A 17,856-nucleotide genomic window follows, 5' to 3' on the forward strand; every position below is an offset into this window, starting at 1 on the left:
TGTTGCATTTCTGCCTATTAAAGCACCTGATAGGTGCTCAATAGAGGGTTGTTGAATGGAAAAGGGATGGGTGGATGAAGGATGGATGGGTGGCTAAGTTTCTGATGGGTGGTAGTGTTGAGAGAAGAGAGAGAGCCCTCTGGGCTGGATGATCAGGAAAAGAGGGGGTAGTTGAACTGAAATAAACAGAAGGACCCAGGGATAGCATTCCAGGTATGGAAAAATGGCTGAGCAAAAATGTAGAGGTTGGACTGAACAAGGCATGCACAGGGTCTAGGGTTCACCCTAGCACCCTCACCCAGTCTCTCCGTTGCCCACCTTCCCACACACTCAGCTCCTTCTCATCTCCTGGCAGAGCCCCTTGTCCCTGCTGAGCCCAGCCAGCACCCCTCACCCCCGCCCCTTTCCACCAGCCTGTCTGCCGGCAAGGCTGCACTCTGCAGCCTGAGACCCCGGATTGTTGTTGGAGAAGCAGCAGGTTTGTTTACTCCAGAGCCCGCCTGAGAAATCTCAACAATCAATGGCCAACAGCACTGCCGGTGCTGCGGCATCGATCCTCCCCTCCCAGGGCAGGCAGCCGCGTGGCAGGTAGGCAGGTGGAGGGAAGCTGTGGTAGGCTTGGTTCCCAGTCCTGTCCAAGATCTGAGCTTCAGGCAAGCTTGGGCCTTCCCCCCTGGGGGCTGGGCCTCAGCGGGGGTGGGGGTAGGGGTGGGGGTAGGTGGGGCAGCCCAGATGCAGGAGAGGAGTGACTCGTATTCTCATTCACCAAGGCTCCTAAAAGATGGGAGAATAAGACTTACCCAAGGTCACTGGCCTCTGGGCCAACACTTCAGGGTTCATTTGACTCCCAGTCCCGTGCTCTATACTGGCCTCCAAGTGTCAGAAAAGATGTTTTTTTCCTCTGCCTCTAAGGACTGAGCAAGATAAAATGTCCCTAATCTACATCAGTAAGGACTGAGGGTAGACATCAGGAAGATAAACCACTGTCATCATTAGAAACATGCTAGAAGAAAGTTAGGAGCCATTATGTCTTGGGTCTGTCTGACAACATGGGCTTGAACTTGGCATTCTATAAAATGCAGATAATAGCTTCTATCTCATAGAGATGATATGAGGACTAAATGTATATAAAGCAGTACAGTGCCTGGCACACAGCTGGTATCTGATAAATGTTTGCTATTATTGTTGCTGCTATTATTATTATTATAAGGATATTGATACTCTTCTGGGTTCCCATCTGCTTGTACTGAAGCTCTGCCTTAGGGTGGGGGAGTAGACACAGTGCTGGCTGCAGCCAGGTTTTGCAAAATGGGCAGGCACTTTGGAGTAGTCTTATTACTTATTGGCTTTAAGCCCAGGGTAAGTGACTTAATCTCTCGGAAGCTCAGTTTTCCTATCTGTAAAGTGGGGATAACTAGTCTCTTGTATTAAAATAGAAAAGGCTTAAAAATGAAAGACTTGGCCCCTGAGGGTTCAGAGCCAGACCTCATACCTCAATAACATGTTTGTGAAATGATGAATGAATGTACCCCAGGGGATGGATACACCGCAGGGGCCACTTTTTCGGAGCTGTGGAAGGTTCCTGGACATGAACTGTGGTGGTCCTGGATGACTCCTCTACCCCCACCTTCTCATTCAAGGGCATGACAGGCTCAGAGCTGCTCCCAAGGTTTCATATTGGTCCTTCCAAGCTCTGTGAGGGTGTCTGAAGCTGAGATGGATGAGGAGGTGATAAAGACAGAAGACATGGGGCTACCCCTCCCTTGTCTCTGTCCTTAAGTTCATGCAGGGCACCCCCTCCCAGCCAGCAGAAGTGGTGGGTACATGCTGTGGGAGTGAGTCAAGAAGCCTAGGCTCTGGGCTTAACTCTGCCGCTGCCTACCTGCACAGCTCATGAATTTATTCAACGTGTATTTAATGCATGCCACGTGCTAGGCTCTGTGCCACTGGGGACCCAAGCAGTGGTGGCACTAGGGCAGCAGGAGAGAGGCTTTAGCCCTCTCAGAATGGCCATCAGCACCCCACCCCCAAGCCACCTCAGGCTGACAGCGTGACAGCTTAATTTGTGGAAGGGAAAAACTAAGTAAAGGCTATAATTTACAGTTGGGATAATTGGCCAACCGTTAGGAGAGGGAAAAAATCCTAACATACAATCTATGTAAAAATAGTGTGCTTGCTACGCAAACTCAGCTTCAAGACACAGTCCCAGCTGCCATGCACCCAGCTCTCCTTTCTAAACAGGCAGCTGACCCTAAACTTCTTCCAGAGAGGAATTCTAGAACGGCCCTGAAATGAAGGGGCGGAGCAAAACAGATTTGGTACCCTTGTTTTTGAGTTCCGTCTTGCTCTTGGAAAGGAGCATCAGGCAATCAGGTACTCGCGTTCCAACAAGATGCGTAACCTGATGGGGGAAAGCCAGGGCATGGTGGGAGCACGGAAGAATCCCCTGACCCAGGCTGGAGGTCAGGTGAGGCTTCCCCTGAGAAACCATATAGTAGATGTCCTATAAATATGTGCAGAAGAATTGCATGAAGGGCCAACTAAGCTGGGACCTGAAGCATGAGATGGAGTGAGCCAGGTTGGCCCAGGAGGGGAAAAGAATTTCAGGCAGGAGGAACAGCAAGAGACCAGAAGCTGTTGAAAACATGGATAGTTTGGGGAACTGATTGGCCTGGCTGGGCAAATTGGCTTCCTGCCGGAATTACTGTGAAAGGGGCCTTGGAGACCTCCTAGTACCTGCTCCCCACCTCCCAGCTGCTAACTAGGGCTGGTAGCATTGTCTCCTCAACACCAACCCCCCGCCCCCAAGCCTCTAACATACACAGCCTGGCACTTCCTCCCTGAGAGGAGGCCAGTAAGCTGGGGACCCAGAAATGTGCATGACTTGACAGCCTTTGGAGGCCCTAATGTGCTTCCAGGCTTGGCAACCACCAGTTTGGTGCACTTTAAGGTGGAGGTGGAGACCCACAGAGGACAGAGACATGCCTGAGGACAGACAGGTAGCCTGAGGCTCTTAACCATCCGAAGTGAGAGGTTGCTTCACTAAAGTAATCCTTACCTATACGTCCTTTTCCACAGCCTCTTTCTTATTTGGGGGTTGGGGTACCCAGCTCTGACAGCTCTGCCAAGGTTGGGGCGCAGCATCCCTGAACTGAGCCCAGCCTGGCAAACGGGGCCTGAAAAGGCTTGGAGAGTTGGGGACAAAGAGGGTGGAGGAGGCTGGCACGCTTGGGCACCTAGGGCTGGGTGGAGGGAGGGGCTAAGGAAGGAGGTTTGTTGACATGCCCCCCACCATTCAGGCAGCCATGGTGGGAGGGGCACAGAAGCTCTAATTAAGCCCAGTTTCTAATTAAACCCAGCCCCTGTGTCTCCTCAATCCCCATTAGCGCCCCATGGTGTCTCCAAGGCATTTTAAGCTGCCACCCTGCTGAGGAGGCTGGGACCGCTGCCAGGGCCTGCCTAGCCTGATGAGCTTAGGCCCGTGAGGGGCAAAAAGCCAACCCAGACTTCCCCTCCAGTCCGTGGCAGTTTCTGGGTCCTCCAGTCTCCTCAGAAAGCCAGGGGAGCCTCCTGCCCGCCATGTCAACCTCTGGGGCTCTGAGTGCAATCTAGACTGTCTCCCACTGAGGCTTGTGCCCAGCACTCCCTTCCTTACCCCAAAGTGCCAGGTTGGGCAACAGGGAGAAGGGCTTGGTGCTAGTTTTGGCTGTAGCCCCCAGACTCAGGAATATTCGATCAGACTCCAGCACCTACCACAGAGTCTGCAGGAAACGGCAATTACCATTTTATGTTAAGGCAGCCCTGGTTTGTTAACTCTTTCAGCACTAGGGCTCCTGGAGGCCAAGACTTCCTCCTCTTCTTGCCTCCCAGACACCGTCCCCCAGTTCTTGGCACAGAGAGCAACCCCTACTTGCTGTCCCCTCCCTCACTCTTCCCACCACATACTCCATCAGAGTTCAGAGAGGGGGAGCATCAGGTCCAAGGTCACACAGCCAGTGGAGGCAGCCTCTACCTCTGGAGACCCAAACCCCACCCCAGTTTCTGCTGCTTCCACCTTCACAATCTCCCCAGGCCACATTCACACATGCAGAGTTTAATTAACTTTATTGATATTCAGAAATTAGGAGAATGACTAAAGGTAATTGCTCATTAAAAATCATTAAACTGACACAGCAGGCTCAAGCACACGCCGCCCCTCCCAAACCGCTTTCCTCTCCCCTTGTGGCAGGATCGCTGGGTACCAACTGTGGGTTGAGAGGACCACCGGTGGCTCATGGCGCCCCTCAAGCCTCAGGCCGATCGTGCCCCCGCAGCTGCAGAGGGAATAGGGGACTGAACCCATGGGGTTGAGCCTGGCCCAGCACGATCTCGCCCTGCCCCTGAGGTCTCCACCTATGCCGCCTCCTGCCACTTCTGGGCTGCTTCCGGCTGCATCCAAGCCTGTGTCTCTCTGCCAAAATGTGAGGAAAGCTGAGGCTCCCCTCTCGAGGCCACGAGGCAGAGGGATGCACCACCCAGCCACAAAGGCTCACAGGCCGAGGTCTTTACTGCTCCGGGCCCGCCTTCTCATTGCTGAAGCCCCCAGGAGCCCTGAGATGGCCAAATGCATTGCCTGCCAGTGAGACCACTCAGTACCCAAACGACTGGGACCTTGCAGCCCCGCTGGGAGGAAGGGGTGTGCCAGGGCTGGCCCAGGTCCAGGCCTTCTCCCCTCAGGCCTGGCATTGCCAGGCTCCTTCCTCTTCTCCCTTGGGGAGTGAAAATAAAGATCTTTCCAAGCAGGCAGACCCCTATCCCACACACCCCTTGGGGGAGAGGTCTCGTGGGCATTGGGGAGGTCCGGATGGTCAGGGAGGGACACTGGCTGGACACACACAGACTCTCTGCCACAGAGTGAACAGATTCTTCTCAGCGCTCACACCCACAAGCCTAGCGAGGCTCCCCAGACTCCCGGCCACACCAGCCATCCTCCTGGAGACCCGCAGTCTCACTCCAGCCCTGCAGGGAGCTTTCTGGCAGAGGCTGCACTGCACACTGGTGGCCTTACACACTCCTCACACCACTCACTGTTGAGCCCTCATGCAACATCCAGACCTTCTGAAGCCCAGACACACTCGGACCCACTACTCCGGACACTCTGGGCCCTGATTACGTTCACACACAGACCCACACACCCACCCAGGAGATTTCGGACCACAGGCCAGGAGGCACACACAGGCCCTGCACCCCAAGGGAGCTGTCCAGCACAAGGACATGGCCCAATCACAAGAAATGCCCCGGGCTCCCAGGGACATTTTCGGACAGCTGGGCCAGGATGCGAGCTTCTCCTCCCCCTCTCCCTGCCCTGGCCCTGTAGGGCGTTCAGGACTCTTTCCTTCTTCCCCAGCGGGAACACATGGCACTGAGTTCCTGGAGCCACAAAAGAACCCGGTCTGGGCAGCCAGGGAGCAGAGTGAGCACACCTGGCTGCGTGTGACTGGAGCCAGAGGCTCAGAGAGGGGCTTCCACGTCTCTGGGGACGCAGAGCTAAGAAAACCGTGGCCCAGGGGCCCAACCTGGCCCTGGCCCCACCGCCCTGAGCTCCAACGAGGCCTGGAAAGATGGAGCGAAGAGGTTAGAAACTCCCACCTTCTCCCCCCTCCACATCATGCCCTACGAACCATACTCCTAGGGATGGCGGGTCCCAACGCCAAGCAAGGTTTCGGCAATCACACCAGTCACTGGCTGCAGTGGAAGAAAGACGTGGGTGTCCGTAGTTTTGAGAGCGTTTGTTTGAGCCAGGGCAGGTCCCGCCGAGAGTTGGAAACCTTCCTTCCTCGAGGCACAGAACCCCCATCCTCTCCCTAACATTCCTTCGCTGCACACTCCATGGCCAAGCTTCTCTCGACCCGGGACCGATGAAGTTGGAAATCTGACCGCAAGCGGGGAACCGAGGACCGCAGGGTGAGGTACCAGTCCTCCTGCGAAGAGTCTGCGGCCATGGGGTGGGGAGGGGCCGAGCAGGACGGCAGGCAGGGAGGTAGGAAGAGCTCCGGGCGTGTGCAAGAATGGAGGGTGCAAGGAAAGGACTCCGGGGAGGACAGAGTCTCTATCTCAGGACCTCAGCTGTTGCAGCCCAGGGCAGAGTGAGGAGCCTGATAGGGGTCCCCGGACCCCCCGAGTTTCTCCCTGGAATTGTACTCTAAATCCCGACTCCCGCGTGGCAGCGCCAAGGCGGAGAGAGGTGAGCGAAGTCCCAAATCCGGGTCCGGCCGCCATCCGGCCCCGTCCCTCCGCAGTGAGAGGCCCCGGAACGGGTGGCAAAGTCGAACGAAGTTTGGCGGGCGACAACGGAGGCGGGACCCTGGGCCGCCAACGGGACCGTCCCGACTCACCGCCCTGTGCTCTGCCCCCCGGCACGCGCCCCAGCGCTCCCAGACGCCTGGAGTGTGGAGAGGTAGCGAGCGGGTGAACGCGTGAGTGTATGTGGGAAGTGGGTGGCGTGATGAATTGCCGCTGAAAAATCCCATTAGATCTGGAGAGATGATTAAAGGCGAGGTCTCGGCCGGGTGCGAATGGCGGGAGCAGCGGCAGCTTCCCGCCCGCGGAGCCCGTGCCCCGCCCGGCTCGGCCGGCGCGGGGGGCAGCGCAGCCGGCGGAGCGCGGTGCCTGGGCTGGGTAGCCAGATGCGCGGAGCTTAGCGCGGGGATGGTCCTCTCTTCCCACCCCCGGGACCCTGCTCCTGCCCAGTCCTGCCGCCGGACGCCGGGGTCCCTTACCGTGAGCCAGGAGCGCCAGCAGCGAGGGCAGGAGCAGCAGGTCTGCCGGGCGCATAGTGCCGGTAGCGGCCGCGCCCCAGGTCGGGGCCGCGATGGGAGGGCTGGGAGCTCGGCGGGGCTTGGGTGCGGGTCCTGCCGGGGAGAGGGAGCGTGGCCACAGCCGCCGCCGGCGCCTGACAGAATCAGCACCACGGCCAGCGCCTGGCGTCGGCGCCGGGGATCGCCGCGCCGGCTGGGGGCGGGGGCGCGGGAGGAGCGGCTTACCGTAAAGTCTCAAGCAAAGGCGCAGAAGACGCGGCGGCGGGAGCACAGGCTCCCGCGCCGCCGCCAGCTCAAGGGAAGGACTTCCCTGCTAATGTGGGCACACGGCCCCCGCCCTTCCGCGCTGCCCACGCCCAGCCAAGCCTGCTGCCCTCTCCCCCATTAGCAGCCTGCTGAGGAGGTGGGGTTCTAACCCGATTCTCCGTGAGAGAGCCACCCTCTCACCATCTCTCCCCACCCCATCCTGGTACCTGAAGGCGCCAAGGGTGACCTGGGAAGAAGTCCGCGAGTGAGGCAGCTGGCGAGGTCCGCGTGCCCTTGGGGCAGCTTCGTCCTGGGCCTATAATGAAGATGGCTTTTGAGCGTACAAAGGACAATAATTTATTACTTTGTGTTCAATAAATGCCAGGGCTCCAGGCAGCTGCAGCAGCAGCAAACTGTGCTCACAGAAAAGCTTAATTATTCTGATATTATAGTTAAAAGCCAGTGGTACTCGTGTCCTGGGAAGACATTCTACACTTGGCAGGAGCCAACCTGGTCAAACTGTGGGAAGCTGAAGGTAATATCCTGGGTCCCCATTGCAGCCCTGGATCTCCAGTACCCTGCCTTGGCCCCCCTACAGGACCAGAGAAGCCACAACGCTAGCCAGTGAGAGCAGACCCTTCACACCTATCTCTGCGCAGGTTCCTGGAACTGGCGGAGAAAATGGGAGAGGCATGGGGTGTGTGTGAGATGGCATTTCCCTAGGGCTATTTTAGCTAGAGACTTGAAGGAGGCCCAGGGGAGTAGCCAGGGAGGCTGTACCATTCAAGGGCATAGAAGAACAAGCTTCTAGGACTCTGCTTGGGCTGAGCAGCCCCAGTGAGTCATGGGGCAGCAAAGAGGGCAGTCACATCCCTGAGGCAGATGTTTAGATCCAGAGGTTTTTCTGGCTCCAAGGATGAGCTCACTTGAAGAGCCTCAATGGACAAATGGGACATGACCCTGTGACTGATGTTATTACTCCCTGTAGAGGAAGAGGAGGGCTGAACTTCCTGTGGCCCCCGGGGAGAAGGATAGCTTTCTGTTTAGTTCTTTTCACATGAACTTGGCTCCTCTCCAAAGCTTCCAGACTCCAGTCATTGTCCAATGCTCTTCCTGATCTCATTCTAGAAGCAAGTGGCAAGACTTCTGCTCATTCCTCAGTCTTTTTGTCCTTACCACCTCCACAATCTTCCAGCTCTGCTTATCAGATTCTCTCTAGATCCTCTTACTGTGGGCCCTGGGGAGCTACCTTGATCCCTGTAAAGAATCCCAGGCAGCAGGCAGGTGGCATGTAGAATTACCTGAGGGAGTCACTGGGAGAGGATTTCTGGACCGTTGTTTCAAGAAGCTGAGAAAAAATATGGCAGTAGCAGAAGGATGGCAGAAGGGAAGGGACTTGACAAAAGAATCAGAGGTAGGGAGAGGAAGCCAGGAAAGAAGATGCAGAAGGGACGGAGGGAGAGGGTTGCCAACAGAGGAGGGAGGTAGAAGGTTTTGTGGATGAGGGGAGTTTGAGGAAATACTGGCAAATGGCATGAGATTCTTCCTTTCCTCCTTGAAGGTATTCCTGAGCTCCTCCTTGATTCCTGGGCTCCTCTGAACTAAGCAGCTTGGGCAGAGGAGGGTGAATCATGACCCAGGGATGAACCTTGTGTGCCAGGATGATTCATGGGGATTTGGAGGCTGGTGGCAGCTGGGCTTCTTGATGAGGTGGGCACTACTCACAAGAAGGAGAAGCTCAGGAACATGTCACGTCATGGTTTCTACCGCCTGAAGTAACCTAGGCATTCAGGAGGGGGTCCAATAAAGACTACAAACCCCAGAATGCATCACTCTGCCCTGAGCTCAGAGGATGGGTTTGTACTGCATCATGGGAAGAATATGTACCTGGGCTGTCCCTCCCTCCTGAAGACAGTCAACGTGGCGTCTGTGCTATGGGTTCCCAGTTAGGTTGAGGCAGAGCCTGGACCAAATTGGGAAGTAGTAGAGTTTCTGCCAACACCTTGTCTCACGCCCTTCAAGGGGCCCGTTCTCCCAAGATCTCAGCATCACCCACAAATTAAGGACAATAAGATGCCTTAGGGAACATTCAGCTCTATGCTACAGGTTTATAGTGCACTCAAGTCATATACACATTTGAAAATGGCAGCCTGGGGAGACTTGCAAGGCTCCCTTTACTGGTCTCATTTCTCCTCTTCATTCTGTGTCCTCCACCTGGCTCTTTACCCCCAGAGGATCTTGGGCTTCCTTGTCTATGTAATTGCTTGCTTGTCTTCTCTACTAGCTGTCAACTCTGTGAAGGTTCAGAACATGTCTGTCTCTTCAAATCTCAACCTAGCCCAGTGCCCTACACATAGTAGATGCTTAATAAATATTTGTGAATAAATAATGGCATGCCCAAGGCAGGTCACTGGTGCCAAATTAGTGCTGTAAGATAATGGAGAGGGGACAATTGCTTTTGAGGAGGAGGGGAGGTCATTGAAAGTTTCACACAGCAGATGGGTTGACTGAAATCAGTCTTTTTTGGTTTGTTTTTGGCCACACCATGCAGCTTGTGGGATCTTAGTTCCCCCGACCAGGGATTGAAACCGTGCCTCCTGCAGTGGAAGTGCTAAGTCCTAACCACTGGACAACCAGGGAATTCCCTGAAATCAGTCTTAATTATGCTTTAGGTTTCAGTCAGGGGAGAGGAAGAAGGAGGGCATCCAAAGTGGAGGGAGGGACTTGTGCAAATGCAAAGTGGTGGAAATTGCAAGATGGTATGGGGTCAGGGAGAAGACTGGTTCTGGTGGAGAAGGGAGTCTCTGCAGGGATGTAGGAGGAAGCGTTGGAGCAGGCTGGGGCCAGGCTTTGTGTTCGTCTGAGCCATAGGACATCCTTAGTGACTACATGGAAGGGGTTACCCCATCACAAAGATATTTGCACCCAAACAAGGGAGTCCGGACTTATTAAGGTTGGTTTTCAAGCACCATGGCTAGTGATAGGAACTGAGGGGTTCACTACTGACTCAGAAGGTACAGGAAGGGATCTGAGTTACAATGGCTGCATTAGGACTGAGAGCCAGAGAGAGGGAGGAAGGGGCTTTCCAACCTCAGGGACCCTCATAGCTTCTGCCCAGAGAGTGCCAGACATCCAGCCCACACCCTTGGAGAAGCCAGCCTCACGTCCCCACTTCCAAACAGCCCATCAATTTGCGGGATCACAGGCACATTGGTGACTTATTTTGAAGTCTCTGCCTGGATGACATTTGCTTTCTGAGTGAAAGGAGAAGAAAATTAGTCTCCTCTAACACAGCTTTCAAACCAGAGCTACATCTTCCATGGAGCCAAGGGGTTTTGGGGGTTTCAGGGAAGCAGGAGCAGGGGCTACCACCTAACTCCAGAGATTCCCAGGGGCACACTGCTGCCTGTTCACCTCAAACCACTCCTCAGAGGGGGCTCCGAGACCCTGCAGCATCTGGAGCAGTCTGGGATGCCACAGCTCCAGCCAGGCTTCCTGGAGTACCCAAAGTCAACCTTTTGAATTTAAGGGCAGAAGGAGGGCTCTGCTCTCATAAATGGGAGTCCTAACTCCTGAGTATTTGCTCCCACTGCAGGACCAGGGCCAGATCAGCTTCTGCAAGAGCCCAGGATGGGTAGAGACAGCAGCAGAAGGGGGTTTGATGTGAGCTGCTTTCCCTCTCCAGATCGAGGCCTCCAGCCGGCCCACCACCCCCAGCCAAAGCCTTTGATCCTCCACAGCTCCATAAATGTTTAATGCCACTGGCTGGGCAGAAATGAGGCAGGTGCTGAAACAGAGAGACTGGGGAAAGGACTTAAGATCCATGATGTTGGCTACATTATTTTCACATAGGAGCCCTGGGATGGTGGGAGGAGGCCTTCCTCCTCCATATGATTGAAGTCCCAGGATTCAAGTTTGTGGCACTAATAAAGGAAACTCTTAAAAACCCACCAAGGGGTTGAAAATAAAATGAATAATCAATTGCAGAAGCCCAATCCCCGGTTTGATTGAAGGAGAAAGATGGACAGTTAAATGACAATCAAATGCAAATACAGCTCAACAAACACCACAGCAATTACCAGGCACAGGGACCACATGGTGCTTGCAGGCAGCAGGGGTTGACAATGCGGAAGCCTGGGCCTGTGCAGAGGTGATGGGTGTGAGGCCATTTTAATGGACAGTTAAATAGATGCAAACCCTCCCCCTATCTACTTTGCATACACTGTTAATGAGTGGGGAACTGGAATTCTGGCATCCAGAGGGAGGTTATATCACCTTCTGTGGCTGCCTCTGCATCATTTCAGAATGGAAGAGGACCCGAGTGCCTGGGAGGTGAGACCAGAGTTGGCCCTTGCATCAGAGGACCTTGACATGGTCACTCTAGTCTCGTCGGATTCTTCACACCAGCTGGTGCTGAAGTGTTGAGGGTTGAAATTGAAGGGAGCCTGTGGGGTCCTCTAGGAAAGGGCTCAAGGTGCTGGTCTTCCAACAGCTGAAAGGCCCTCGGTGACAGCGGCCTTCTCTTCTAGATTTGCATAATGCTTTGCATCTCATTTGAATGCTATTAATTTGGTGTCAGGCTAGGTTGGCACCGTGTAGAAAAGAGAACAGCTGGCTTTCTCCCTCCCCTCTGTACCCTGAGGCTCACCCTGAGCAGAGCCCTCCCTAACTTGGGGGATGAGGCCTCTACTTCCACCACCCCTCAATGTTCCCTGGCACTTGGAGAGTCTCTTGGTGAAGCCAACTCCTAAAAGCCAAGGCTGCCTGGGCAGTGCGGCCACCTGCAGAGTTATGCAGAAGGAAGAAGAAAGGGTCCCCCAAGGTTGCCCTCACCAGACCCAGAGAAACCTTGGGAGTATGCTGCCAGCCTTCTTCTCCCCAAGCAATCAAGGCGGCTTGGCTTGGAAAGGGTCCAAAGATAATAACCCAGAAAGGGAGGGAACAAAGACAGGTGATAATCCCAGAGAAATATAGAGGGCTCTAGAAATAAAATGCTCTGAACTCCATATTTCTAGTGCTTGAACTTACATTAAATACATCTGTCCAGAGGCATTGGGTTTACAGTGGTGTGGCTCAGGCTGGAGACCTGGTACCAGGATGATGACCATGTGATGAGGGTGTGGGTCACGGGTGGGGGGGCAGTGAGCTCCTGAGAAAGGGGGAGGAGGCCCCAGATGCATTGTGTGGGCTGCTCCTGTCCGGTGGGCCTCAGGGGGCTACTGTGAGCTGGGGGTGGGGGAGGAAGGAACAAACTTTCCAGGCTGCCTGGGATGCCCCTCAAAGGCATCTTAGTTCTTTCCTATGTGGAGCCAGCTAGAGTGCCCCACCTGCTTCTTACCTGGGTTGGCCTGACCTGGAATCCCGGTCAGTAGTAGACAGAGAGTATTTATGCATAGGACAAGCAAGGAGGAGGTACCAACTGACCAAAAGCTGGTCTCCTTTTGTCAGGGAGAGCCCTTCTACCCAACAGAATCCCAAGGCCAGCTCCACCTACCTCCGGGGACTCGGACAGGATGGGGGAGGCATGAACCACTTTCTGGACCTCATGCCCTTGCCCCTGACAGTACTTACCCTGGGTCATGCCATGGCTGGGGGTAGAAGAATGCCTCCCACCCTTTTTTTTTAATGCCTGAGGTAAGATTAGGGGGTTGCTTTGAATAATGTGAGAGGATAATTGAGTTTTCCCCTTTAAGCAAACCCAGGCATGAAGCTTTAGAATTACATAAAGGATGGGCTCATAGCTGGTTCATATTTTACAGAAGGGCTTTAAGTATTTCCTCTTCAAAAAGATTGCCACATGCACTTAAAGCAGATTTATGAAAATTTGGTATATTTCCCATTTTTTTAGAAGTTAGCCCTGAATCCAGTGGGCTGTACTTCACCTCTAAAAATAAGAATAACAGCATCATTTATTATTTACTATTACTGGGCATTGAGCTGGGGAATTTATATCCTCACAGCAACCCTATGAAGTAGGTATTGTTATTGTCCCCACTGTACAGATGAGGAAACTGAGGCTCTGGGAGGCTAAGTGATTTGTAGCTAGTTAGTAGGTCCAACCAAGATATACAGAATACCAAGGCAGAGCAGAAAGCTATAGATGCCAGTGGGCCTTTGCAGGAGCAGGTGTGGGAGGGATCTCAGGTTCACTGGACCTCTAACCGCTGCCCTGGTCTCACCTCCAGGAGGTCTATGCACAGATGTTCTCCTCTGGTGCAGTCCGTGGATGGTGGGCCACTTGGAACAGGCAGGGCAGGGCTGGTTACTTATCAACTTATTCTTTAGACAAATATTAAGTATCCACTGTGCTAAGTGATGGGGATAAAAAGGTGAGTGAAAACAGACACTGCCCCAGCCTGCTCAGAGCTCACTGTCTAGAACGGGATACCTTGCACAGAACCACCTGATTAAATGCAAAGCTACAATGTAGCAGATGCTCAGGAGAGGTTCACAGGCTGTGGAGGCCCACGCTGGGGACCTGATCTAGTCAGGGGAGGCTTCCATGAGGAGGCAGTGATTGAATACAAATTTAAAGGACAAGTATGAGTTATTCGATTGAATAGGCATGGGAAGTATGTTCCATGCAGAGGGAACAGCATGTGCAAAGTCCTGTGGTAGGCAGGACTAAGAGATGGTTAGTGTGGCTGGATCATAGAGAAAAAGAAGTGTGGGGTGGGATGCAGCTAGAGAAGCAGGCAGGTGTAGAGCTCCAAAGCTCAGGGGGCTGCACATGACCTCTAGGCTCCCCATCTGCCCATCTGTCCAGGCATTCATCTGTCCATGCATTCATTCTACCTTCCTCCAACCTCCTACCCAGTTCATTCATCACCCTCTCACTCGTTTGTTTACTGAATGAGGGAACGTCTATTGTGGCAGAACCTTAGTGGCCTGTTGGAAAGGCAGAGCTCCCAGTCCAGGGAGGGGAGATAGAGTCTCAATACACTGAAACACAGCATGTCCATTTGTACAAGGTGCTTCAACAGGGCAATGAAAGCCCTAGAGGCTAAGTGTCTCCCATGGTTCAAGCTTCCTAAGGCAAAGCAACATCATCCACTCCAGGGAGATCTTCCAGTCACACAGTTCCTCCTGGCATCTATCTCATTCCTTTCAGAGCCCAAGGTGGGGAGTGTTTCTGATGTCCCTTTTCATTGGCCCTTCTTTTGGGTTCTTAGGCATCTCAGTCCCAGGAGAACACAGGGAAAATTGGTCAGGTCTCCCTCATATATCAGAATGCAGTTCCAGACACTACCTTTTCTGGGCATGAAAATAGGACAGAAATCCCAAATGTCCCTTAATTCTAGCCATGCACTCCAACCCTTCACTCCTCCTTGAACTACTTGTCCTCTGCTTGTGACATCACAATGGTCTCTATGGCAACCAATTGTGAGGTCACCAATCTTTAAAGCAACAGAATCTGCAGGGCCAGACAATGGCCTGGAAGAGAGAGGGAGAGGGCAAAATGCAGGCTTGAGAGGGAAACCAGCTCCCACTGGGAAAGCACAAGGCCACCTGAGACCTATGGGAGGGAGGAGGATTCCACTTCTAGCACATCTGTAGGGGGGTAAAAACAGCTTCTTGACTTTGCCCCTCACTGAAAACTTCTACACTGACAATCAGCCCCTCTGAAATTGCCTGTGAAGGGAGAACTTCATCTAATCCTACTCAGATGAGCTGTAGAAATCGATGGGACACGGTGAGCAGCATCCTGGGATCACTGAGGTGGCCCCATGTACCACTGGGAAGTGGAGGTAGGCGTGATTCTGGTCTCAGCCCCACTGGCCCAGAGGGGCTGGCCAAGACCTGGCCCATGTTGGAGCCTTGATTTCCTTATCAGGGAAGGAGTGAGGATGTAAAGGTGCTAAGGAGCTCTGTTTCCTCACTTATAGGATAAGCAACTGATTCGCTTAACGCTGTTCGGCCTGCCCTCCATCTTCTGAGTGAGTGGGGGAAAGGAAGTTGCTGGTACTTCTTGGGTAGGGCTGGGCAGGCCTGCTGGCTGCTCCGAGATCATGTTAGTGGTTTGCAAGAACAAGGCCTTCTGGAAAGGAAGACTGCTCATCAAGAGGCTTGGGGGGGGGACATCCTGAACAGTGCCCGGGCTTCAAAGTCAGGTCTGGGTTCAAATCATCCCAGCCTTTTGCTTGCCTTGGGCAAGTCTCTGAGCCTCTCTGGGCTTCTACTTCTTTACATAAGGAAGATAAGGGACTTCCCTGGTGGTCCAGTGGCTTAGACTCCATGCTCCCAATGCAGGGAGCCCGGGTTTGATCCCTGGTCAGGGAACTAGATCCCACATGCTGCAACTAAGAGTTCACATGCTGCAACTGAAGACCCCGCATGCCGCAACTAAAGATCCCACGTGCTGCAATGAAGATCCCGCATGCCGCAACTAAGACCCAGCACAGCCAAATAAATAAATCTTTTTTTAAAAAATGAAGGATGATGCTACTTGCCTTTCAGAGAAATATTCAGTGAGATAACCTGTAGGAGTGCTTGGCACATAGTAGGTGCTCAATAAATGCTCATATTTTTCTATTCCCTCAGCCCTTAGCCTAGGGTTTTGCATATTATATGTGCTTCATTAATGCTTGTGATTATAAGTGCCGTGTGAGAAATAGAGGGCAGTGTTTAGAGCAAGGGAAGTCAGTGGATCTGGGTTCAAATTCCGGTCCTTACCAGCTGTACGCTTTCAAGCAAATCACCTTACCTTTTTGTGCCTCAGTTTCCTTAAGTATAAAATGGGAACTAGTGATAGTATTGTCCTCATAGGGGTGCTTAGGACTAAATGAGACAAGGAGAGAGAAAGCCTGGCACTCAAGTGCACAGTGGCTGGTGGTGATTGTGCTCAGTCTTGAGTAGAGCTGTTTCTGAACATGCTGCACAGTTTCTGTTCACTGTCAGCTTGAAGGGAATGCTAGTAAATCTGTGGGATGTGTGGAACTAGAGAGTGAGTGAGCCTCAAGACAGGGACATAGGATGGCAGCCTCCCCAGGAAGGGGTCACCACTTCCTGTTTGGATTCCCTTGGTGTGGACACTCAGGACTGCTGCCCAGTTCATGCCAGTCACAGGGGCTGGGTCCCCAGCTGGGCTCCATGAAATGAGGGCTGGGCTGTGTCTCACTCATCTGTGAAGCCCACACCAAGGCCTGGCGCATGGCAGAGGCTCAGTGGCAGTTCAGGTGAACTGAGTTAGATGATGTCTCTCATGTTCCGGCTAACATAGTCTGCGCATACCCCTTGCCAGGCTCTGTTCTAAACATTCTGCATGTCATTGATCCTCACAGCAACTTTTAAGGTAGATGCTATTAACCATTTGTAAAATGAGGAAGCAGAAAGGCTAAGTAAACTGCTCAAGGTCACACAGCTAGTAAGCAACGATGGGGTTGGGATTTAAACCCAGGCTACCCGGCTCTAGAACCTGAACTCGTAACTCCCATGTTACCCCCAGCCTCATGGGCCCTGTCTAGCCATTTTGCCATATCTGCCACCACGAATTTTCCCCCCCAGCTCTCCCTCCCATCCCTCTCTTCTTCCGGCTGAGCCTGGGCCCAGTGCAGCCCGAATAATGCAAATTCTCCCACCACCCGCCTCAGCCATCTCCCTCCCCCTCTGCTGAAATAAAGCTGCGGCTGCCACTGCCACAGCTGAAGCCTTCACCACCAGATCCGTTGCTTATTTCAAGTCCTCCTAAAGCATGTCGAGTTCTTAACTTATTAAAGATAAGCACATGGATACAGGGAGCAAATCTCTTTATTTATGACATAATCTCCAGCCCAAAAAAGCGGCAGGAACGGTGTTACCTATATTAGGGAACCAATAGGAAAAAAATCAATTAGATCCGCCAGAGCGTTTCGCTATTAACTTTCTTCTGATGTTTCTCTTAAGGCTGGCCATGGGGGTATCCACCAGCTACCGAGCTGGAGGAAAGAGGAGAGCTTTGTAGGAACAGAGGCAGGAATGTCACAAGGAAGGCAGTAGGCCAGGCTCCCAGACAGACACGGGAGTCTCTCCATCCAGGGTCTCCTTCACCGCTTTCCAAACCTCAGCCAGGAAGTACTTATGTTGATTTGACCTCCATGTTTCTTGCTGCAGTTTCAGCTGGTGTCTTCAGGGGCAGTGGGAGTCAGCTGGTTATTCTTTGCTTCTTGCAGACCAGAACCACGAAGTCTAATCACATTTCTGCTAGATCCTTTGAGGGCAGGATCCTCTTCTTCCTGGAAGAATGCTATTCTGGAGGGGCTCTTGTGGACTGATTTTTAGCAGAGCTGTCTTCTGCTGGGTAACCCTGCCTGGGACCTGCGCCCACTCCATGAGGTCCTTATGTCCATCTGCCTGCTTTCAAGCTGTCTCCCAGAGAGCGGGCTCTCCCTAACCCCTGAGAGCCTCCAGCAAGTGGGATGTCCTGCTTCCCATAGTAACCCAGGTCTCCTCAAAGCAATCATGGCTTCTTTCCTAGTTCTTCCTCAGGGCCAGGCGTGTAGCAGGTGCTCAGTAAATATCATAGAATTAATAATTATTATAATAATAACTCTACTGACCAAATGCTCACTCTGTCAAGGCTGAGAAGGGCAGGTGCTTTGTTACCCAAAGTAGGACCGTTTGCTTCTCCCTGAACCAGCAGACAGCCCAGAAGAGGCCTTGAGTTTTGTTCTGTCTTATTTTTTTGGCCAAGAATAGCAGTAGCAGCAGCTCTGAGAAGTTAAGTATTATAATCTCCAATTTACAGAGGAGGAAAGAGACTCAGAAATAACTTGTCCAGGCTAATAAGTGAATGAAATGCTCTATCCATCCACTTTCAGTCATTAGTAAGTCCTTC

The 17,856-nt window shown here is 53.0% G+C and overlaps 1 protein-coding gene across 4 annotated transcripts in view; it reads right to left on the reverse strand.

Moving 5' to 3' along the window:
• Positions 1-6,813, reverse strand: part of SEZ6 (seizure related 6 homolog) — a gene marked incomplete at both ends in the record, with an annotated part of 43,864 nt that extends 37,051 nt beyond the window's left edge. For all 4 annotated transcript variants that reach the window (XM_082860581.1, XM_082860580.1, XM_082860579.1 and 1 more), the window contains one exon: positions 6,759-6,813. In XM_082860581.1, coding sequence (XP_082716707.1) covers positions 6,759-6,813 — 55 coding nt within the window. The remainder of the gene's footprint in view (positions 1-6,758) is intronic.
• Between the last annotated feature and the right edge of the window lie 11,043 nt (positions 6,814-17,856).

The sequence above is a fragment of the Leucopleurus acutus genome, assembly GCF_964270905.1.
Source record: "Leucopleurus acutus genome assembly, chromosome: 19".
NCBI classification, from domain to species: Eukaryota; Metazoa; Chordata; class Mammalia; order Artiodactyla; family Delphinidae; genus Leucopleurus; species Leucopleurus acutus.